The sequence below is a fragment of the Galleria mellonella genome, unplaced genomic scaffold (assembly GCF_026898425.1).
Source record: "Galleria mellonella isolate WM207_F2 unplaced genomic scaffold, CSIRO_AGI_GalMel_v1 utg159, whole genome shotgun sequence".
Taxonomy (NCBI): domain Eukaryota; kingdom Metazoa; phylum Arthropoda; class Insecta; order Lepidoptera; family Pyralidae; genus Galleria; species Galleria mellonella.
Window position 1 is genome coordinate 1,798,954 of NW_026442004.1, and position 24,176 is coordinate 1,823,129.

Genomic DNA, 24,176 nt, shown 5'->3' on the forward strand with positions numbered 1-24,176 from the left:
GACAAATCTAAACAGATAACACTGTCACTTTATTTATTTACGATAATCGTTAATCATATCAAATATTATTGTTTGAATTATGACTTTACTAGCATTTACCCACGATTTCCTTTACGTCACCGGGATAAAAAGTGCTATATGCCACCTTTCGATTTGAAGAGTGAGATACGACAGTGAAATTACAGAGTACAGAGGCATAACATCTTAATCCTCAGGAATGGCAACAAATGACTTCATGAACCACACAGTATAATCTGTTAAGTCTTTGGTACAGTTCAAGTCTGTAGACGACGGTTACCATTTCCCATCAGGTGGGCCGTCAGCTTGTTTGCCATTCTAAATGGCATAAAAAAGGCCTATACCCTTCTCTTTCTCATGTAGTACATAAGTAATAAATTTCATAGTGATTGTTCAAGCCGCTAATGTGCTATCAGGTAATAAACAAATTCTCTTTTACATTTATGATATTAGTAAAGATTATTTGATATTTCTGTACTCTGTATCAAATGAGACAATTACACACCTTAGAAGAGTTGTACCTGTTACTCACTGTACAGCCACTTTGAACAAATGACAAACGAATCTATCGATGAAATAGTTTCGCTTAGTGCTCGCGTGATAAAGAACAAGACACTAGATATCGCAATCTCATTCTGTCTCATGGACTCACCATCGATAACGATAAATTTGTATGCCACTTGTCTAGGGGTCCGGGAAACTATGTAGATAGCGATAAGTCTGCTTGTCTCTCGTTACAACGAATTTTACATGTCTCCCGGCGATTCGACATTCTCAAAATAACGAGTAAAGAATGAGTTTGGTTACATTAGAGTGAGTGCAAAATTAAAATTTCGTTTTAGTAAGTCAATATAGAGGCGCAGTTTTAATTTTAAAATTGAAAGGCGAATAGGTTATCTACTATTACTTAGTTAAATATTTAAATTAATTCCGACGGAACTGCTGTCAATAAATTGTTTATAAAATTAAATTGACAGACAACTGGGGGTTAACTGCTGATAACTCAGTGATAGTTTCAGATTAGAAATCAATATATCAAATACTAAAAAATAAAAATACAACTTCGAATAAAGTCCATTTTAATTACATCAATTGATTGTACGCTTATAAAAACTCACAAACAATACAACATACACTTTATTACAATCTGAGTTAAAATTTTACTTAATAATATCGAACCACCCATACTAACGCTGCTGGGTACTTTTAGCGATTTGTTCCTTGAGCATAAGGATGCTGGCACGCTGTTCTGGAGGTAGCAATGCGATTTGTTCATCCGACAGTTGCAACACTTGCATAATCAACGCCGCCTGATAACACATTTGTGTAATATAAGCACTGCTTATTATAACCTTATCGGCATTAAACAATAACGACAATAATAAAAGACTATTAATTTATTTCTATTTTAGTACATTTACTATCATTAGAAAACTTTTTTTAACATGATAAAGAACTATAACTCAAAAAACCATAATGATAAATTGTGGTTTCAGAAAGCAGAATAAAATACTTTTTAAACACAAAATTTTTAATTCATAGTTACTGGAACAATGTAAAAAGGGGAATTTTACCAAAAATAAATATATCATAAAGAAAACTGTGTTAATTAACTTTTTAAAATTATAATTGTCATGTGAAGCGAAATATAAAAAAAATTTAATATTGGTGTAAATTGTTATCGATGTTTTAAACTTTATTTTAAAAATGAACAATTACAATAATAATGTCTAAATCAATGAATTTTGCAATATTGTTAATTTCATGAAACACGCTGCGGTATGGCACATTGTAATAAAAATAGAAAAAATATCTCCAACATACCTTCTCCTGATCTGAAGCGCCAGATGGTATACCCTGGATAGTTCTAGCCTGCGCAACGCTTGGCATGCCGGGGGGCATTTGTTCTGCACCAATAATTATCAATATTCATTTGATTGCACATTACTTTTCCTTAAAGAGTTGATTTGAATCAGGTCCACATTCTACTTAATGTATAAAATTTGATAGCTAACGAAATTGAACTTAATTACGTCGAAATAAGGTTTAAATTTTAAAGATTAACATTCTTTTTCCTTGATAGCCAAGTGTGTTAATTATACATATGTAACGAGAACTTCTTAATGACTGTTAAAATTTAATACTTTTTTTACTATTTCTTATATAATGTATTGCAGTAAACAGAATACAAAACAAAAGTCCCACGAATACACAGAGTATCTATAACATTATTTTAGTTTCAAGGAAAAATCTTATTATTTTTTTCAACCGACTCCAAAAAGAAAAGGTAATAACAATTCGGTTATATTTTTTTTTTTTTTGTTTGTTACCTCATAAATTCGTCAATCATAAACCATTGGAAAATTCTTTTTTTTTTTTTTTATCTAAAAGAATATACTGACAGATTGTTCTCATAGAAATTTAATCAAAATCGGATCTGTAGTTTAGCTTTGAAATCAAATTCCTGGTTTTACCACGATTGAAGTAGGTTTGTTTTTAATGGAACACAATCATAAATTATATGGAACTCAAGTCTCAAGACGTGACAATGAGTGACATCATTTATTATCGTCATCGACTTCTAATAGGTGCGAGTGTCAAGTTTTACTGATTGGGACTGGACCAATTTGGGATGAAATTTGGCAGGTAAACAACCAGACGCCCAAAAATCTAATATAATACGTCACATCATCATCATCATCTTTCTACCCATATCCCAATTACTATTTAGGGTCGAAGTAATATGTTTTTATCCATTTTACAAAAAGATTTTGTTTTACAACCGGCCGCCTGCCTGACGTCAACTCTCTTTGGGAATGTATTTGTTGATGGTTTCCGCCGCATACGGATTGAGGAAAAAAAAGTGAACATTGGAAATGCATAAAGGAAATTGGTAAAATAAGTAGAATTAGGAACTTATATGGAAAAGGAAAAAGAATGAAGGTGATAATGCAGTTGCTGAAAGGAGCGGGACACTACAGCGGCTCGGGAAGCAGGGCTTACATAACCGTATGCCCTTATTCTAGAACCGGACAGATTTCTAGAGATGGACACCCCTAACGCTGAATATAATACGTCACATATGACGTTGAAAAGTCATACGAAAGAAATAACGCAGAATCATCTAATTTTGCCTATAATAAATTGGTTCACTCACGTTGAGACATCTTTGACTGGGATCGCGGATCGTTGGCTCGCATCCTTGGATCCGCGTTGAACGGCTGTTGGATATTTGCCAATCGTGGGTCCCGCGGGAAGCTTCTGTTGTCATAATAATTCAAAATAAGTTACAATTAACAATAAAAAGTTATAGCAATATCAAGTAACTCTTTTTTGTGTACAACAAAATATAAATAAATATTTAAGAAATATGAGAAGAAAAAAGTTTGTTCCAGCCTTTTTGACGGTGGGAGTAGTGTGAGATTCTGAAAATTTTGTATAGTAAAAATAATGAAATAAATTTGTAATAAATATACCTATATAGTATATTATAATAAAAATGGATTCCATTCCTTTTTAGCCCTTGCATGTCGTAAGAGTTAATTAGGAACTCAGCTTAGGTTCACAACACACCGATGTAAAAAAAGAAAAATTCGAAATACATATTTCAAAAAACCACCTAACTATCTAGGTAATAGACTTCTATTCAACATCATCCTCTTATAGAGAGACCCGTCCTTTGAGCTGATAATGGGTAGTATGAGATTTAATTGTATTTATATCAAAAACACGCACAAAAGGATGGGCTGCAGCCTCCCTCTTAAAATATCTCTAAAAGCCCAACTGCGGTTGCCAACCCGCCTGCCAGGTGCCATCTACTGGCAAAACTCCCCTTATAGCGAAGGCAATCTTATGTTCATCAGTGCACATTCGGTTTTTCAGTAAGTATGTATAATAAACTTTGGTACCTATATAATAATTATATAAAGTAAATTGATCGACAAAGTCATGACGTCATTAAAAGGAGCGAGGCTTATGTCACGTACATTAATCAGAGGAAAAATAATTAAACTTAAAAAACAACCAGTCACATATAAGAAACGTTTGAACAAAAGAACAAGAAAAAAAGGAAGTATAATCATAAAGTAGAATCATACTATGTAACACAGTCTTTTATGGAGTAAAACAAATTAGAACTGAATACTGTAGACTTACATTTCGTGTACCTCCGTAGATAGAGTAGATCTTGAGAAGGAAAGTCAATTTTATCAGAAATTTACAGACAAATTTTTATGAATACTTATTATTATTATCATGGATAATTATTATAGAATTTTAAGCATGTTATAATTAGAGCTGTGAGACTTTATTGCCTGTCTATGTGACTTGTAATTTTATCAAGAACAAGGATTTTTTTTTAATTTTTAGTTAAATATATAATTGACTTAATTAAATTTCCATTTATTTAATTTCCATATATTCATAAAAACATTACATACCTTCTAAACATTTTTTAACTATTAAACTGTCTTTTCCTTTTAAGGCAATTATTTAATATGTACAAAAAATAACAATATACTCTAAAAATTTAAATGTATTGATAGGAAATTAAAGTTTTTATGAATAAGGTAATGAATAACTCAATATATTTTTATAAAAAAACTACCATCGATTGTCGAAATGGTTAGCTACTTTCAAAGGTACAGAAAAATAGACAAATGTGAATTTCATGCCTTTGCACTAAATTGTGCATACGCATGTTGTCACAAACATCTCTTTTCTTCTCTTCATTTAAGAGTTTCCTCTTGTCATTGCAACTAATTCATGCATCTTCCTCCAGCCAGCTCTATCCCAGGCCATATCCTTTATCTCCCTATACGACATGACGCCTAGTGTCTCGCCATGATGCCAAACATCTCTATGTACAAGTAAAAATAAAGCATGCCATATTTTTTGTCAATTTACAAGAGAAAACTAAACTTTTATAAATAGCAGTGTCAGGTATTTTTGTATATTTGTTTTTATAACTCTTTTCCATTATCCGAGTAGATATTTTTGGGATTATTTTGGGCAAATTGGGTAGATGTAGTTGCAATATCCATTTATATCGCTGTGATGTCAGTATACGTACGTGTCTTGAGCGTGAGGTGGTATCGATGCAGGCGGTGGAGGCACCGGGTGCGGCACCATTGGTGGCAGACTACGCATGTCCTGGTCCAGCAGCGGCGGCGGCGCTGTAGCCCCGGCAGCCACTCCCGCGCCGGGCCCTGGGTTCCCTGCCGCCGCCACAGGAGGCCCTGTGGTAGCGCTACTACCCGCGCCACCACTGCGTGACTGCCCGCGGAGATCGACATCGCCAATCGTTGGCCGAGCTGATATAAACAATTTTTATAATAATTTCATTCAAATATATCTATTAAACGTCACATTCAATAATGATATATTTAAGAACGCGTAGACGTCGTACCTTTGAAACAACTATTTTATTTCAATTAAATTTTATTTAAACTTTATTAACCAACACAACGTGTAATAAAAGGAGGGCTTAATGTATTTATTCCTATTTATTTTATTAATTATCTTATTAATTATTATTGAAATGACTGATTCGTCATCGTAGAGTCAAAATTACTGGAGCCTAAAAACACAAAATTCTTTTTTGAGGTAAACAAATGCAAAGATAAGAAATTTCAGAAATTTCAATTACTAATATTTGGGGTGTATCCAAATATCTGTCTATAAATATGTACGAGTTTCTTTATTACATTAATCGCAAAAATTAAGGAATATTATAAATATTCCAAATTGGGCGAGTCAAAAAGGGATAACTTGGAGATAAATGATTGTATAGAAAATCTAAAAACAAGAAATTGTAGTTCTGAGTGTCCAGTTTTCATATCTAAACAGTTTTTTTTTTCGGGGTTTTGCCAGTAGTTGGATAGGTAACCGCAACTAGGCTTTAGTGATGTTTAAAGAGGGACGCTGCTGACTATCCTTCGACCATTAAGTTCCCTTAATCGTCTCCTACGACACCCACAGGAAAGGAAAGGGTAGCCCATCCTATAGTAGAATTACAGGGCTAGTGCACACCTTATGTGTTGCCATATTGTTTCTACTTCTTCAAGAATAATAATACTCACGAACAAACTGACTAGGAGGTGGCACTGGATTGCTAAGTAATGAAGGTAGCTGTTGTTGCGCTGAGAAAAAAAAGTTTTAACATAAAATATGTAGTTGGCTTTATAATATTATTTCACTAATATAAGAAAGTTGTAAATGAACGATGTCTATCTTATTAAGACCAGAGTCAACAGATGAGACAGACTACTATAGACCAATAGATTTTGATAGAACAATGTCTGTCGGGTCACCTGGTATCCTTACTAATATTATAAATCTGAAAGTGAGTTTGTTTGTTTGCTACCTCTTAACACCTTCAACCAATTAACATGAGCTTTGATATACACATGCGATATGAGATGAAGGACATAGGCTACTATTTATTCTGATTATTTATCATGTCATGTGGTAAAGTCCCTGATAAAAGTTAGTATTGGTTATTATTTTGTTTAATTCCTTTACCATTAGTATGTGTGTGTGACTGCCAACACTAGAAGAGTGATCACCACTATTACTACTAAAAGTTTCACAACCTTCCATATTAGCCATCAATCTCTGCCTGCCATTTTTTTCACTCACATTTTGTGGCATTTGTTTCATCTCTAAACGAAGCATTTTCAGGCAAATGATTAGATCGCTGCTCGAAGCCTAGTGTTAACCGTTCAGCAATGTTGCAAGTCGCAAGCAGTCACACACATATGAATGGTGGCGGTATTAAACAAAATAATTCTAAATAAATAAACGGTGATATGGACTTCAAGACAACACCTGATTCAGTAAAAAAAAGTCAGTATATTGTAAAGATAATGTCAGTATATTATATTATATAGTATTAGTTACCTCTTGACACCTTAACAATTTAACTTATGATCATGAAATTTGATATAAACTTATGAGTAACGTTTTGAATGGATAAGTGTATTGGCTTTACTTTTGTCAAACGAAAGATAAAATAAAAAAAAAAAATTGCTAGTAATATTATTATAGAGCCAGTCTATAATATAATAATATTTAAGTAACAAACCTTGTGGAGGGTTACTTGGAATATATTGATTCTGTTGGGGTGGTTTGTCACCTGGCTGGAGAACAGGAGGCACTGGATTATTAGGATGTAACATGCTCTGAAAAATATTATTTTTAAATATTTATAAAACTCAATTTGATTTTGAAAGATGATCAATATATAGGGTGAAATTGTTAGTGTGCTTTGAAAGTAGAATTCTACCATTCTCATAGTAGCACAGCATATTCAACTGTTAAGTCATTAAGAATGGTATTTGAAATTTCTTGTCATTTTTAAATAAAGAAATTATTGATCTAATATATTGTATAGAATAAGTATATTCTTAGGTTTACATAACGGTAACTATGTAAATGTAATTTTTTTTTGCTATTTTGCATCAAAACCCATTTTCAGATCCCATTTTATAAATTTTATTTTTGAACTTACCACAGCAGTGGCAGGATCCACGATTCTCATTATAACTTGTGCTTGCAGTAATGCATATGCCAACTGGGGATTTTGTAGTAGCATATTTCTAGCTTCAGTTGGATTATTCTGAAAAAAATATTCTCTAATGACACAGAGCATTTTAAACACTATTTTACTTGTCTTTTTCCTTGTTTTTCATGTATTGCAAAATTAGGTGCTGCATTATTATGACTAATTATTTTAGTCTCTATTACTATATATAATATACCATACCATCATTAAAACAGATTCTTATTTACCAACTACAACTTACACCATACAATCTCCAATGGGACTTGAACCTATTCTATTTTGTTTAAGTTTAGAGTTTAACATTTTTTTTTTCCATATTTAAAATCTGTTTAGAATATCACATAAGTTTTTATATAATTTTTATTAAGAATGCAGTAAAAATAATAAATTCACTTGAACCACCTGAACACAAAGCTTCATCTGTTTCATAAGCTCAAACATTTGTTCTGGAGGAAGAGTTGCCACTGCTTTGCTAATTGCTTCTGGTGCTTTTTCTGGCTCTACTGGATCACCATAAGGATTTTCAATCTGTAAAATAAGTAGCAAATACCAATATAAAATAAATTACATTCTCTGGTTTATGTGACGTATTCAAATTGTTAACAATGTTTATGATAAAGAAACTTTCAATTATATATATTTTAATTGACCAACATAATTAATATGTCAATTATATAATATTATTTATTTAACATACTTCACTGCAGAGTCATTTCCTTATAAGAGGAGAATTATTATGAAAAGTTTAAAAAAATATACTTCTAATTTTAAATATTATGCAATTCAACCCTCTAGTAATTACACATGGAGAACTGTTACTATATTAAATTTAAGTCATCTGGATTATTAAAATTGATGTGTTAAAGCTGTTGATATCCTAAGTAAAAAAAAAATAATAACCTGTGGTCCCTGCATCAGAGCCTGCATCTCCATTCTTGATTTCTCAGTACAAGCATTGTCAACTCGAAGGGATCGGCCACCAATCTCATAACCATTAAGATTTCTCATAGCACTCAAAGCAGTCTCTTGATCCTTATATTCACAAAATCCATAACCTTTGGGTTTACCAGTCTCACGATCAAATACCAATTTGAAGGATAACACGGTGCCTACTTCACTAAATATATCCTTCAATTTTTCTTCAGTTGCTTCATAGGGTATATTACCAACTACAATGATAGATACATATTATATTATAACATTGATGTTAATAAATATAATAACATAGGTGCATTGGTGTAATTATTAACTACTACAGATTAATATTTTAATTAAATAGTCAAAGTTGGTTCAATTTAACTATTCGCATAAGGTTATTTCTTTCCATCCTTACATCTCTTGCAGGCACTCCAGATCCAACATGCATGTATAAATCTCTTGACTCTTTCCTCAGATCACCCCATCATCTATTTGAGCATTATTTTTTTTTCTAAATAATTATATACAATATTTGCTATAAAAATTATAATTACTTAGGAAGTTTTGACTCATCAGTGACTAGCTGTTGCCTGCCATTTGCTGCTCATGTGAATTCAGTAAATTGTTTTAAAAGCTGTCTAGTTGTTGTATTTTAATTTCATAAATCATATACATACTGTTTGAGATTTTGTAAGTAGTAAATTTAGTTATTTATAGGATAAAACTGATAATGTACATAATAAAGATTTTTTAATGAGTGATAATAAAATGGTAACCCCAACTGTACTATCTGTATATGCTGGTGGGGCAGCAGTGAGAGGTGGTAGCTAAGGGTGAAGGCAGGTTACTTAGCTCATCAAGACAAATTCTACAAGAGTTAATCATGACGGTTTTCAGGGTAAACCACATGGCAAAATACTATGTATATGTGGCCCCAGCCTGAGCACCTGAGCCTGGTTCCAGGGACTAAGAGCAGAGAATAAATCTAACATTTATTACATACTTTTGTAATAAAACGAATTATTATTTTAAAATTAGACTATTAACTCAAGAGTATGCTTAAATTATACAAGTAAATTATCAAGATTTCATCAAGGTATTTTCAAGTGAAACACATTAATTTGTAAGAGTTGGTAATTATGCATGTCTATATTGTGATATATAAAAAATAAAATACAATGTCAAGCTTTTTTAAATAAAGTGAGGGCCCATTCGATGAATTTACCACTGGTCTCAGATTGGTAGGTATAGTTACCCCAATGGTTATAACACATTTTATAGATAGATGCCGGTTAGAGACTTCACTCTTTATTTAAGTTTTTAAGTACCAAAGTTTTCTCCAATACTTGTATCATTTCACTATCGTAGTTTATCGGTTTCGCTACTAAAAAGCCTTAAATATAAAAACTCACCAAAAACAGATCTCATGGACTTATCCATGATACTCTGCTCCTCTTTTTCTTTACTCTTATCCATTTTGCTTTAGGTTGATATAGTTTAATAGAAAACTAATAGTCAAAAACTACCAAATCGGAGTCAATAAAATAAAAACAAATCCGTGATAAAATGGTCAATCAAATATAGATAAATTTAAAAATATGGATAGGTGGTTGCTTTTTTTTTAATTTGGCAAGGGACTAGTGTTGCCCATTATGATACTAACAAATAGGAAACGAGACGGAACATTAAAAAAGAACAGAAGAATTTTAGTGTAATATTAATGATCATGGAGTTGGAGTTATAGTTTGACTTTATGATGAAGAACAAAGAAAGCTAGCTAAGGAGTTATAGAACGTAACAGCAAGTACGCAATTAATCACCATGTTTTTAAGAGTTGGCATTACTTATATAATGACGAAACTGAAAAACGAACATATAATATGTATGAAACCAGCTAGATATATCAACACACACAATAAACAAATATTCAGTCTAATTTTTTTTATGTAACATACAATGGCAAGCAACCTGAGGCCCAACTTATGGAAAGTGGTAACCGTCGCCTATGATAAACATGGGCAGTACCATAGATATAACAGAGAATAGTGTTTCGCCTATGATATCCCACACGCGATGCCATTCCTGAGGACTTAGGTATTATCCCTTTGTGTCCTGTAAATTCACTGCCATATACCACCTATCAAACCGAAACACGGGCATGTAAACACAACTACTTTACGGTAGAAATATGAATGGACAGAGGTGCCCAAGCAAACGACTTTTATACAAAATCTCCGTCTGGTGAATATATATTATTAATATTTCAATAACTATCAAAAATAAATCTAGTTACTTTTTAGTGCAGAATTTTTAAATTTAATGAGCTGGTTGCATAGATTATATACAAATATTTATTTTCAAGTGGTACACGCTTGACGCATTTTTGTTTTTAATTTTGATAAAATTAAAAACAAAAATGCATTTAATTATGCTACTTACAAACAGGCGATTGAACAGGATTTTAAAAATATAATTAATAACATTAAAGGAACAGATTGAATTTTGGTAATGATAGCTTTAAAAAGTTATAAAAAATATATTAAAAATGACTAACTGCCCTAGATCACTGAACATTTTTATAAACGACGACCAATGCAAAAAAAATTATAGTACGTTGTTTAAACTACGATTGTTTCTGAATTGCTAGACGGTTAAATGTACTTTTCTTGCAAGGTATAATCAAGTGTCAAAAAACAGACCTAATTCGTAATAGTCTATAGCTGGGGGGAAAGGGATTGTTAGTAATGGAGACTGAGAATCCTATTGCTAGCAATATACCCAACCAGGTCGACCTCCTCGCGGTTCTCCCTGGAAACTATTATAGTTAATTCCTGATGAATTCATCATGATGGGCTAACTGGCCTGTTTTCATTCTCATTTATCACCCTTCACTGGTGCTCCGCCAGCGTATCTCGTTAGCGCAGGCGGGGTTACCATACCATTTTCACCTATCAAAAAAATAATCTACAGCTACAATACAAAGATTTCTTATTTACAATAATTCACTCGCTAACTTATCACTAAGAATAAGGAATTATATTGTTTTTAAATTTATTAAGACATATCCACAAAGTATGGACATGTATAAATTATTTATTTAGATTGACAGTAAAATTGCGCAATTTTCGGTTAAAGTTTGTTTAAAATAGAAAGAGCCGTTGCTAATATGGTAATTTTGGCATAGTTTGTAAAGTTCTATGGTTACGTATCAATCGAAACCAATCCATAGACTGTAGTAGGTTGTACCAAAACTCTTTAGTCTTTGGTTGGATTAGTTATTGGATCACGGCTAAAGGAATGCTGACAGAAATTAAAATTTTTAATTTATCTCCTAGTGCTAAGTATTTTGAGTGATTATTACTTGCCTACCTACTATAACGAATAATTCTTCATTAAAATACCAGTGCATAAAATATAGGTTTTCAGTTCTAGAACTTATTTATCTATGTGAACTTATTGACGACAATTTGAAGTTTCTATTTTCATCTGTTCTGAAATATGTATTGATTTGTTTTGCGATGAGATGACAAAATCATGTCAAGTGAGTTTAACTGAATTTATAATCTACAAGTAAAAGATTGAGTAAACAATAGGATATATTTTCCAATCTTAAAGCGGTATGAATAATAAAGACGACGAAGATTGTTCTGAATCGTGGGATTGTATCGCCGTCGCCCTACCTAGTCCCAGAGAAAAATATAATTTTACAGTATCTACAGCAAGCTCAAGTAATATGAGGGAAAAGAAACCATCCACTTCATCTGCGACATTAACAAACACCGACACAGTACGGCCGCTTGCAAATACGGAGGCAGCGCGACCTAAGGTTGTAACTGTCAAACATCCCGAGTCTAATAAGCCGAAACCAACAGCCAAGAAAAATAAACCAATACAAGCTGATTTGGATGTCATAAAAGAGTTCATGAGATGCCGGGAGGAAGGTGATAAGCGACTAGACCTCAGTAAATGTTCCATAACATCTTTACCGCCAAATGTCAGGGATCTAACACATTTAGTGGAATTCTATTTGTATGGTAATAAGTTGGTGGCTCTTCCTGTAGAGTTTGGTTGTTTGACTAACTTACAGACATTAGCATTGAATGAGAATTCTATAATGAGCTTACCTGACTCACTAGCCAACCTAAAATGCCTCAAGGTCTTAGATTTACGACACAATAAATTAAGTGACATCCCTGAAGTAGTTTATAAATTAACTTCTTTGACTACACTTTTTTTACGCTTTAATAGAATCAGGGTAGTAGGAGATGGCATTGCTAATCTCACTAATCTTACAATGCTAAGTTTGAGGGAAAACAAAATAAAAGAATTATCTTCAGGTATTGGGAAATTGATCAATTTGGTAACATTTGATGTTTCACACAATCATCTAGAACATTTACCCCAGGAAATAGGTAATTGTGTTAATTTATCAACATTGGATTTGCAACATAATGATTTATTGGATATACCTGAATCTATTGGAAATCTTCAAGCATTGACACGTATTGGTTTAAGATACAATAGATTAACAGCAATACCTTCTACATTGAGTAATTGTAAACACATGGATGAATTCAATGTTGAAGGTAATTCTATATCTCAACTTCCCGATGGCCTGCTTGCCAGTTTAAATGAATTGACAAGTATAACCTTATCCCGTAACTCATTTATGAGTTATCCTTCTGGAGGACCTGCACAGTTTACAAATGCTTATTCTATAAATCTGGAGCATAATCAAATAGACAAGATTCCCTATGCCATATTTTCAAGAGCAAAAAATCTTACTAAATTAAATATGAAAGAGAATTTATTAGCATCTCTTCCACTTGATATTGGCACTTGGACAAATATGGTAGAGCTCAATTTGGGCACTAATCATTTGACCAAGTTACCAGATGACATCCAATGCTTGCAGAACTTAGAGGTATTGATATTATCAAATAACTTGTTAAAGCGTATTCCCCCTAGTATTGGTAGTTTGAAAAAATTGAGAGTATTAGATGTAGAAGAAAATAAATTGGAAGTTTTACCAAATGAAATAGGATTTTTACATGACTTGCAGAAATTAATTGTGCAATCTAATCAGTTGACGTCTTTGCCGCGATCTATTGGGCATTTAACTAATCTCACATTCCTAAGTGTTGGTGAAAATAATTTGCAGTATCTTCCAGAAGAAATAGGTACTCTTGAAAATCTTGAATCCTTATATTTAAATGACAATCCTAATTTGTTTAATCTTCCCTTTGAGTTGGCTCTTTGTGTTAGCTTGCAGATAATGAGCATTGAAAATTGTCCCCTGACTGCTATTCCTCCTGAAGTGGTTTCCTCGGGCCCTTCATTGGTAATTCAATATTTAAAGTCTCAGGGACCATATAGAGCCATGTGATATCAGGATGATGACTATTCAACAGGTGGTGATGGCACTTAACATGTTAAAAAGTGCTGGCTTACCAACTAAAAAAATGTATACTCACAAATTCTCTGTCATAAAAATAATTAAGCAACTAAAATTTGTGTGTAGTTATGGTTGAATACATAACTTTTCTAATGGCTTTCTAACTTTAGAAGTATTCCATTATTGTGTCAAGTTGTATTATTTTTTTCAAATATATCCCTGTTTAACTGTGTATATGAGTTTAGTAGTAATTTGTATCATTGTAAGCTACTAAATGTTTCTTTATTTTATTAATGTTAAGGAATTATTTTATTTATTAAATGTGCATAAAAAATAGAAAAACACAAAAATACATCCATTAGTAGTAGTAGTAGATAGAATTTATGGAAAATGCTGTATATATGTATGTATGCACACATTTATTAGAGATGTGTTTGTGACTTAGTACTCATTTTCAAATTGATTTGACTAAATACATGATTCTATATATTTACTATTAATATTTTAATGTTGTAACTACAAAACTATTGGCATTTGATGATTAGATACCAATATTTTATCTATAATGTGAGGTTCCTTATGGGGCAGGCATAGTATTTATTTTTTATGCTTAAAAGCTGAACTTATATTTTATGACAATGATATTGATAACAGCACATCTCTAGTTATATGTTATTATTGTTACTAATATGTATTTAACATTTTATAATTTTTATACATTTTGAGACTTATTATTGGCATAAATGGTGGCACACCACATTTACTTTTTATATATTTCTGTAATTGTAAGATATGGCAATTATTTTGCACAAATATTAATCAAGTATTGAATATAAAAAGTAGGTACAGTTAGCATCAATTAATTTATGTGAATTGCTCTAATATAATCATGAGCCATTATATACATTGCTTATATATGAAATTGTAATCCCCAGCAAAAAGAACCAGTCTGAAATATACTAAACCTACTATTAATGTATGTACTTCATATGTCAATTTTCGGACCTAAATTAAGCTTAATGGAGCCTAATTTGCTCCTATTTGTAACAACTATGAGGCAGGTAGTTCAGTAGTGAATGACACAGTTTTTATATAAATTGAGATACTTGTATTTTCATCACTGTCTATGATACCTAGATATGTTTGATAACTTTGATTGTATCCCCTTGTGTGTTATGCTGATTGTATTGATTAGGTATTCTGATTGTACCTACTTTAAAATTGTATTTCAGCATTTTTTTTTCGGTTTGAGTGCCATTATTTAACTATTTTGCAAAAGCAAATGCATATTTTTAATTACTTATGGTAAATCATAAATATAAGCACTTTTCAAAAATATTTTTTATATTGATTGTGACAGTACCTAATGATTTGTGTTAAGTTAAAAGTATATTATCGTTAATACCGTAGTGTAGTTTTGTTGGTAATATGTAACCACAGTATTGTATATGTGTAATTGAGTGTTGTTTCCAGGATTTGATCCTTAATTATAAATACAAGTTTTTTAAGTGGATCTCATCATTCATCAAAATAATATATCATAGATGATATTCAGTATTTTAAACTTTACCTGTTGCATTTTCGTTACAATTATATATAATGTACCACTAATATTCAATAAAATTGTTACATATATTTTTTTGGGTAAATTTATACTAGAAAAAGTCTACCTTCATGCCAAGTCTCTCATGGGTTATAATTAGAGAGAACAGTATGTCAAGGCCTCATTCTGTAATCACAACCTTTCTGGGAATTTTAATTTAATATTAGTCATACTATCCTGATAATAATTTCTAAAGTTGACAGTTGCTAAATAAATTGTTTGTACCTACATAAATACTCAGATAAAATTTATAGTTGTTGATAATTTGTCCCCAATAGGAATTTTCTTAATAACTATAGTTTTATATACACATATATTTGTTGCACAATTTTATCTGTTGATTTCCTTTGAATTGGTTCTGTTATGATAGTTTAAATAGGTATACAATTTTGCAACCTAATGCCTTGGAAAAGTTGTGGAAGTATCAAGTATTTTTATTTTATGATAATGCTGAACTTAACTGCCAAGTTGATAAACGTAGCACAATTCTGATATGCTCAATTCAGATATCTTAAAGCGATCCAGCCACTAGAAAATGCTAATGTTCATGTTTTGTAATTTATATTCAAATAAATGCTCTCCGAAAGGATAATTTGAACCCAATCTTTATTTAAAGGTAATGTAATAAGCATAAAATATATATTTATATTAAGTGTAGCTGAGAATGTCGATTACTGCTTATTTATTAATTAATCTATAATTACAAGTAATTGTTTAGATTAGTTTTCCTACTGTGTTGCATTTATTTTAAATATAATTTTTATTGTACTATTTTCACAATTAAGGATCATTGATGAATATTTTTAATTTTTGTATTATAAATAATTGATACTTGTTTAGTGGGTTCAATACCATGAGATTCTAGTCTCATGCATATGAAGCTTTAAAGTCTTGATGAACATCTGTTCACTGTCTTTTTTTATATAATCTTGCTAGAAAATGAAAGTATAATAATGGGGGTTAGAAAATGTGTGATTAGTGGAATAGACTCAGACTGGCTTCACCTGGGGTCCTTTTTAAATTTAAAAGTATATTTGCAGACATGAAATATATTCTGTTTAAACGTCTTGCCCGCAATCTTCACAGGTATTCACTATAATCTCATATAAATTGGTATCATCAAAAAAATAAAGAACAATTAATTTACATGTTTTTATATTTCAGATTTACTTATATTAATAAGCAAAAAATATATTTCTAGTCATTATTACCATGGCTTGTAAAAAATATATCAGGTGTCTACATTCAGAATTTTGTTATACTTATTAAACAATATTGTAGACTAGTTAGGGATGCAGTCAAGAGATTACATGGCTTATATCACAATGAAGACAATTAGCCCAGGTATATATATACTGTCGATTTATTTCCACACATAGTATTTGGATTTCCCCTTATGTATAAATGGTAAAACCTATCATAATAATGTTGATCCATTGTGTAATTAATGTTTCAGTGACATGTAAACGTGTTATATGAAATAAATTACTTATATTATATAAAGAAGTTTTATTTTAATCATATAGAGATAATAAGAGTTGGAATAATTAAATAAGAACACCGCGATAAATTCAATAATTTATGAAGTGCAGTATTACGTAAGATTCATTCATAAATTGCGCATTTTTTCTTATAATTGAATAAGTATATATACAATTATTTCAAAGCTTCATAATATAAATCAAAGCAGTCTTTAAATATGCAATGATAAAATGGATAAGGTTTGATTAATGACAATTCCAGTTCACTGTGTATACAGAATACTAAGTATAATAGAAGTTGATTACGGCCACGAGGCGCTATGTGAGGGACGCAAATTGGACAAATTAAACCACGATTTGTTAAAGCTACAAGCAACGCGCCACGCAAGACCCCGCATCTTGAGAAAAGAAACAGTTTCATAACTGCACTAGTGGCTAACCCTCTGACGTGCTCGATGACTGTTGGTTTTAATTTAATTGAAATTGTTGACCTAATGGACAGATGAATCTATTTTAATCCACCGAACATCAAGTTTATTTTTTAATTCATTTATTCAAGTAAACTTGCATTTAACTCGCCTGATATTAAACGGTTACCATAGACAGATATTTTATTTTTAAATAAATTTGTTACCCTGAACAGTAGCAATAATACTTGTAAGCGGGTCATGCGTATACCAACTGCTTGAACGTTAAATATCTTACCTTGTGTAGCGAAAAAGTAAACGCTACCCAGACACGAGACATACTCTCGATCCTCATTTTTAAACAATCCCAATACCTCGCTGTTTCAGAATATAGTCAATTTTCCATCTGTTAAGCGTGATTAGTAATAGAAACCTACGTTGTCTGCGAGTAACATAGGCTACATATTATTTGCAATTTTTTTTTCTAATATATTTAATACCCGTGCCGGGCACGGGCCGGATCGCTTGTAAATATATGAAAAAACTTGATCACTTTATAAAAATATCTTCAGTAAATAATTGATAGTGAACAGAATGTTGCTTTTGTGCACCATAATTGATGCGAGTGAAAAAAATTCTCAGTGGATTAGAACAGATTTTTGGATATTTCCATTTAGAATAATTTAGATAAATTGTTCTGTATACTAACAGTAACGTAGCTGTGAACTAAGAGTTTTCCCGCAAAATACCAATGAGTTCTAAATAGTGAGGTCCTCAAAATGTTTGAGGTTCACCGTGAGGTCTGCAGAGCATCGGTAATGCCACTCACAGTATACTGGAATTGTACATAATTTTTTTATTATTGCACTGCATGCATAATTGTTAGAGTCAACTACATATTCTAATTTGTTTTATTTAAAATTATTTTCTATGTTGTAGATAAATAAATAATATTATACATAGTTATATCAAAATGCTTTTTTTTTTCATAATCACATCAATCATCTGGAGTTCGAGCTAAAATGTCTCATATACGTGTATAAGGAACCAGGCAACAAACATCAGGGCTCACAACCTAGAACACCCAGATCTAAGTCAATCTAGAAAAAAATCATTGCCTAATTTGTCCCGGCCGGGAATCAAACCGGGACCTTATTTACACAAAGCAATGCACCCATTACTGAACCACGTCAAATTCATTGAAATGTATTAATAAATTACTTATGTAGATACATCAGTCAACTTTGGTTTTTAAATTACAATGATATTGAAAACAAAAAGCTATATTGTATTTTGAATGAATGTAGTAGGATACAGTATGAAGGTGGCTCTAACAATCACATAGGCGGGCATATTACATAGATTCAGTAACATTACGTGTAATTTACGATACTGTAAGAAAAGATTACAAACTCTTACACAATATTGTACATCTGTTTTGCTTGTTTGTATACAATTAGTATGTAATGGTAATAACTTGCTGACATCTTAGCTGTCTTTATAGTAATATTTTGTTATTTATAAGTCCTATATCATATCGATCAAAAAGTAAGATAAAATATTATCATTCTCATTTTACAGTAAATAATTTGGTTAATAAATCCTCTATCAATTGTGATAACTTTGAATCGTAACTATCGCGTGTACCCATATCTTTTATAAAATAAAAAACACAAAACTGCTTTTGTCACAATTGATGTCAGTTTCTTTTTGTTGGACAATCATTAATTATTTATTCATGCAAATGATTATATATTACAAAATGAATTGCAATCGGGAGAAGTTGGATTAAATTTATAGACTTTATATTTATTACATTTTGTAAATGAATTAAATACAATGATAGACAATAGCTAGTTAATTTAGTTGCAGTAAGATAATTTATATTTGTTTACCAAAGTGTAGCAATGTCGCAATTATTGATCAATTTCCAAAAACAATTTGACAATTGATTATTTAAAGTATTCTGCTAGGAAATTAAAAGGTTAATTCAGCTGTTGCTGAAAACTTAGATTTTGATAGTAAAAAAATATTTGAAAATATTTGGAAAATTTCGAAGAAAAATATAAAATAGATATAACATTTATATTGATAGATGATTTATATGCAATGTATTCTATGATTAACATTTTAGAACTTTTTAAATAATCAATCAATAAATTTGAAAACAATTAATTTTTGAAAACTGACAAATAATTGTGACGTTCCTACATTTTGATAAAATAAAGAATGAATGTTTATAAGTGGTGTTTGTTGTACAAGTCGATCCAAAATTATAAAAGGATGTATTAAAATGTCTTCAAAGTCTTGACATATTTTGTCTCCTGATATATAATGAGTATGCTGTTACTTTGTTTGAATTCTCTTTTGTAAGGGTAACAATGTTTGTTGAATTATTATTATTATAAATAATCCATAATCTTTTAAAATAATTTATGTAACCATGTCTACAGGTAAGTGATTACGTCAGGATGAAGTCATAACAAACCTTATTATCTATTCAATTTGTAGCTGTAGCAATTATCCAATGCCAAATAGTAATTTGTAATTACTACTGTATTTCAAATAAGGTAAACAATCAGTCATATCAAACTCTTGACACTCATTAAAATTTGTATATTAAAGGCAAGTTATCTATTCTCAAATAATTTTATATATTAATCACCAATAATGACTAATGTGTAAATTTTTAAAGAATGAGATTAATCTATTATCTAAACAATACAGAAGTACCATATTGTCGAACAGTTTAAATTACTATTATCACACGGTAAATGTGTTAATATTCTTAGCCTAGGGATTTCCACATACAAAAATAGTTCACCCTAATGAATCATTATAAACACACTTTACATCTTAATTCCACATATCTATACAAAATTAAATAAATTCATACATACAATAAATCAGTAATATTAGTAATACAACAAAATTAAATAATCAAACTAGAATAATAAATGATCATCACTGAAGCATACAATTCAGCTGCCATAATTCGACCGGTAGACCAAGTTATGTGGATATATTTGAACCTTCATTATATTTTATGACTGCTTTGGATAGGTGCAGAAATATCTATACACATTCCATTGGTCTACACTTATACAAAATTTGTATGAAATATTACCAAGTATTATTGCCATTTAGAAATTGTTTCAATAGCTAAATTTACAAAAATATTATTTAGCAAGTATTCTACTTTTAATCAGCACATCCTATACATCTAAATAAAATGCAATAACAAAGATTTTGCTCCTGAATAATCATGATAAATGCCTTACCACTCACTCGCAACTAATTATATAATAAATTTGAGTATGTTAATAGTACACACTAGCATCTACAGTCAGTCCTTATTCACAAGTCGCATAAGAATATAATATCTCAGAATTCAAAATATTCGAGGTTCAGTTGCGTGTATAAAAATAATGTTATTAGTAATTTCACCAATTCTTAACAGTAACAATTTGTTTCTAACCATCAATAAGGTTTAAAAAACAAACTATAACATACTGCGACTTAAATCTACTCATAATCTTTGGCATTTCCTTTTAATACATAATCACAAAGTAATATTACTAGAATATATCACCATGTTCATTTTTGACATCTGTATTAATAGCACTATGCAGTAATAATGAAGTTTATGGCACATGTGGGTCTACATTTGTATGAGCTTTTTCTATTTTATTTCTATGTGTAAACTGAGCAGAATTTTGGTATAGAAACACATTATTACTGTTTGTATGAGATTCCTGCATGAGTGTCATTATTGTTAATTATGTCATTAAGTTATATTTACATAATCAAACACTTCCTCTGATGCCTCTTCTGAGGTTCTGGTCTTAATACTGCACGCACTGCTTCATCAAATACCTGCAATAAATAATGAGATAATCTGAACTATATATTGTAAGTTTCCAATGTTTTTAATTTGTTGTACTTATTTGAAAGACATTACTTACCAACAAAAGGTCAGTAACTCATCTCTTTCAATTATTACATCTATACATTAAAGGTTATAAATAAAGAATAATTTAGTATTATAGACATATAATAGATTAACAGTTATATACTTTTAGTGTGGAATGTATCTATATAATAAAACTAGGGAGCCAGCTCAGTTTCGCATGGGTAGATAGAATTTTTGAAAATGAATTATAGCATATGTCACTTGAGTGACAATGAAGTATAGACTTGAGTTTATCCATTACAAACAAACAAATATACACTGAAAACTTTCCGCTTTATAATATTAGAATAAATTAATATTTACTGGTAGGCTGAATAGGTGATAAGATAGTCAAGACCCATTTGTTTCAAATATGTCTGAATTATGTTTTGTGAAATGAGTAATGTTGTATCCTTATTTACTCTTCCACATTATCTATATATTTGTATATAGAAGATAAATAAATAGATAATGTGGAAGAATGAGAACATGTTTCACAAAGAATTTCTTTATCATCACAATCATATTGTATGAAAGTTAGAGTATGCTGAAAATAGTATAAGTAATTACTTGTTTGAGTCCACGTTGTGTTAAGGCAGAGCATTCCATGTATTTGACCGCTCTAATTTTGTTTGCCAGCTTCTGCCCTTGTTCCCTTTTTAAAGGTGACATGCCTTGTTCCGAGAGCAAACTTAATGTTTCTCTATCATCTCTCAAGTCAATTTTTGTTCCTAAAAAAATATTATTATGTTTTAACAAATATTCATATAAAAATAAATCATAACATTCATTTTAAAATAAAAATAATTCTATTCAGAATACAATTTTGGCTTCCCTCTTAGGGGACTTTGTCATACTTAGCAGATGGATTGGACACTGCAGTCAGGCTTTGGTGATATTTTAAGAAGGATGCTAATGCTCATACCTCAACCATAAAATTTACATACAATGAAATACAACAAGTTTGTAAAAAGAATATGTAATAAAAATATTAACAAAGAGTGTGTTGGTCCCACATTTATAAGGTCCTAAAAAGAGAAATCCAGACATTATATTAAATTACATAAAAATATATGTAATTTAAAGGAACTTCAATTAAAATTGATATGATGATGAAATTAAAAGGAGGCCTATGCCCAGTAGTACGTTGATTAGATAAACAGATACTTACCAACTAGAATAATAGGTGCATCAGGGCAGTGATGTTTTATTTCAGGATACCATTTGGAAGTCACATTCTCATAGGATGAAGGACTGAAAATTTTAGTTTATAAATTATGTGATACAAGTAATAATTGATCTTTTTTATTAAGTATTAGTTTGTCTTCTAAAAAATAACCCAGTTTGAATTTCATAGAATGGTGAATTAAGATTTTTATGATTTAAGTAGCAGTGGAAGCGTGCTGGGCCCATAACCTGATGGATGTGGAGTTTTACAGGAGAACAATAATGTTATTTTATATTTAAATATTTTATTACGTACAATGTTACAGAGGTTATTTTAGTGGCAAGACAAATATGTTTATTTTTTTAATCAATTGAGCTGTAGATCAATGACTGTGTACAACTTCTTTTTTACATATTTCATTAGTCTTGTGCATAAAACAAGTTTCTTGCCATATGTTATAATGGTTTTATAAAGTTCTAGGTAGAATAAAGAATGTAGAAAAACATACCTTGTAACACTAAAACATATAAGGAAGACATCAGTTTGTGGGTAACTTAGAGGTCTTAGTCTATCATAATCTTCCTGACCTGCAGTATCCCATAAACCTAAAGATACTGCTACGCCATCCACCACCATAGGAGCAGAATAATTATCAAATCTGTAAGATTTGAGGCATTATAAAAATATTTAAATTGACGATATTTGATATATGTCCATCACATTTTAATAATAAGTGTTTGCTGGAAGAGAACCCTTACAGAGTTAAGCTCGCCTGTTGTACATTTTTATTTAATATATATGTTTGTAATTTTTTTAGAACAATAAAGAATAAATAATATTAATCTAGTTAAAGGAAATTCCGTTCTAATAATACAACGTATTAATATGTATAGTCAAATATAAGTATATAAAGCGTGTTTTAACTTACACTGTGGGCACATATTCGCCTGGAAAGCTATCTGTTGTATATGAAATTAACATACACGTTTTTCCCACAGTACCATCGCCGACCACAACACACTTGATAGGTCTCCCTGAAGACATCTAAAAAATAAATTTTTATTCAACACGACCCATGAGTCACAAAACCTGAACGTATGGTAATAACAAAGTGCAAATTTACCTTTTTTCCACCTATTTTTGTTTATTTGATACTATGTACACTAATTTATTGATAAAAATAAAAAGAATATTAATAAATATCGAATTATATTGAATAAAAAATGAATTTTTCAAATAAAAATGAAGTCAATTGAAAACGCTTTGAAAGATGGATGACGTCCATAGACTGCCATTCCATAGATAAAATTTATTATTGTTGTTATTGTAAAATTCGTGCTAAGAACAAAAACAAAATATCCTTGAACCGAACAGAAAGCTTAACAAGATGACCATAGACTGTGCTGGCAATCAATTTATTCATATCCATGTCAGTCAAATAGTAAACGCAAATGCCAAAACTGTCAAATTCAGAGGCCAACTTACAGAGTAGTTATAGATCAATATATTTCTTGTAGTCGGCACTACTCCTATTTTATCAATCGATTCATTTAATCAATGAAATGAAAATTATTCTATGCTAGTTTTTAGAAGTAACGACATAATAAAATAAATAATTATCAAAAGAGGTGACATTAGGCAGGCGGCTGGTCGTAAAACTACAAGCTAAA

The 24,176-nt window shown here is 30.7% G+C and overlaps 3 protein-coding genes across 4 annotated transcripts; 1 reads left to right on the top strand and 2 right to left on the bottom strand.

Annotated features, from left to right (window-relative positions):
* Positions 1-1,080: 1,080 nt before the first annotated feature.
* On the bottom strand, positions 1,081-10,307 carry LOC113518902 (cleavage stimulation factor subunit 2 tau variant). 2 transcript variants are annotated; one of them, XM_031914224.2, is made up of 11 exons: positions 9,913-10,307; positions 8,483-8,751; positions 7,985-8,110; positions 7,529-7,636; positions 7,103-7,199; positions 6,099-6,158; positions 5,090-5,330; positions 4,174-4,203; positions 3,176-3,279; positions 1,843-1,925; positions 1,081-1,328 (listed from the first exon to the last, which is right to left on the bottom strand). In XM_031914224.2, the coding sequence occupies exons 1-11, from the start codon at positions 9,974-9,976 to the stop codon at positions 1,206-1,208; spliced, it is 1,305 nt and encodes a 434-aa protein (XP_031770084.2). In that variant the 5' UTR covers positions 9,977-10,307; the 3' UTR covers positions 1,081-1,205. The 2 variants fall into 2 exon arrangements, with proteins under 2 accessions (XP_031770084.2, XP_026759728.2); XM_026903927.3 differs by lacking the exon at positions 4,174-4,203 and having other exon boundaries at positions 9,913-10,303.
* Positions 10,308-11,751: 1,444 nt separating this feature from the next.
* Positions 11,752-16,867, top strand: LOC113518794 (leucine-rich repeat protein soc-2 homolog). Its single transcript, XM_026903788.3, has one exon. It carries the CDS (start codon positions 12,120-12,122, stop codon positions 13,884-13,886), a length of 1,767 nt encoding a protein of 588 aa, XP_026759589.2. The 5' UTR covers positions 11,752-12,119; the 3' UTR covers positions 13,887-16,867.
* A 197-nt stretch (positions 16,868-17,064) lies between these two features.
* Positions 17,065-23,865, bottom strand: LOC113518753 (ras-related C3 botulinum toxin substrate 1). The gene is made up of 6 exons (XM_026903727.3): positions 23,630-23,865; positions 23,435-23,550; positions 23,015-23,164; positions 22,510-22,592; positions 21,909-22,069; positions 17,065-21,262 (listed from the first exon to the last, which is right to left on the bottom strand). Exons 2-6 carry the CDS (start codon positions 23,548-23,550, stop codon positions 21,185-21,187), a joined length of 588 nt encoding a protein of 195 aa, XP_026759528.1. The 5' UTR covers positions 23,630-23,865; the 3' UTR covers positions 17,065-21,184.
* Between the last annotated feature and the right edge of the window lie 311 nt (positions 23,866-24,176).

Bases quoted from the DNA above. Each gene is read 5' to 3' on its own strand.
- LOC113518902 (XM_031914224.2), bottom strand. From the start codon at position 9,976: ATGGATAAGAGTAAAGAAAAAGAGGAGCAGAGTATCATGGATAAGTCC. The intron at 8,752-9,912 runs GTGAGTTTTTAT...CTATCATTGTAG, and splicing joins GTCCATGAGATCTGTTTTTG to TTGGTAATATACCCTATGAA. The intron at 6,159-7,102 runs GTTTGTTACTTA...TTTTTTTCTCAG, and splicing joins TCCAAGTAACCCTCCACAAG to CGCAACAACAGCTACCTTCA.
- LOC113518794 (XM_026903788.3), top strand. From the start codon at position 12,120: ATGAATAATAAAGACGACGAAGATTGTTCTGAATCGTGGGATTGTATC.
- LOC113518753 (XM_026903727.3), bottom strand. From the start codon at position 23,550: ATGTCTTCAGGGAGACCTATCAAGTGTGTTGTGGTCGGCGATGGTACT. The intron at 22,593-23,014 runs GTATGTTTTTCT...TAAAATTTTCAG, and splicing joins ATATGTTTTAGTGTTACAAG to TCCTTCATCCTATGAGAATG. The intron at 22,070-22,509 runs GTAAGTATCTGT...ATATTTTTTTAG, and splicing joins TGCACCTATTATTCTAGTTG to GAACAAAAATTGACTTGAGA.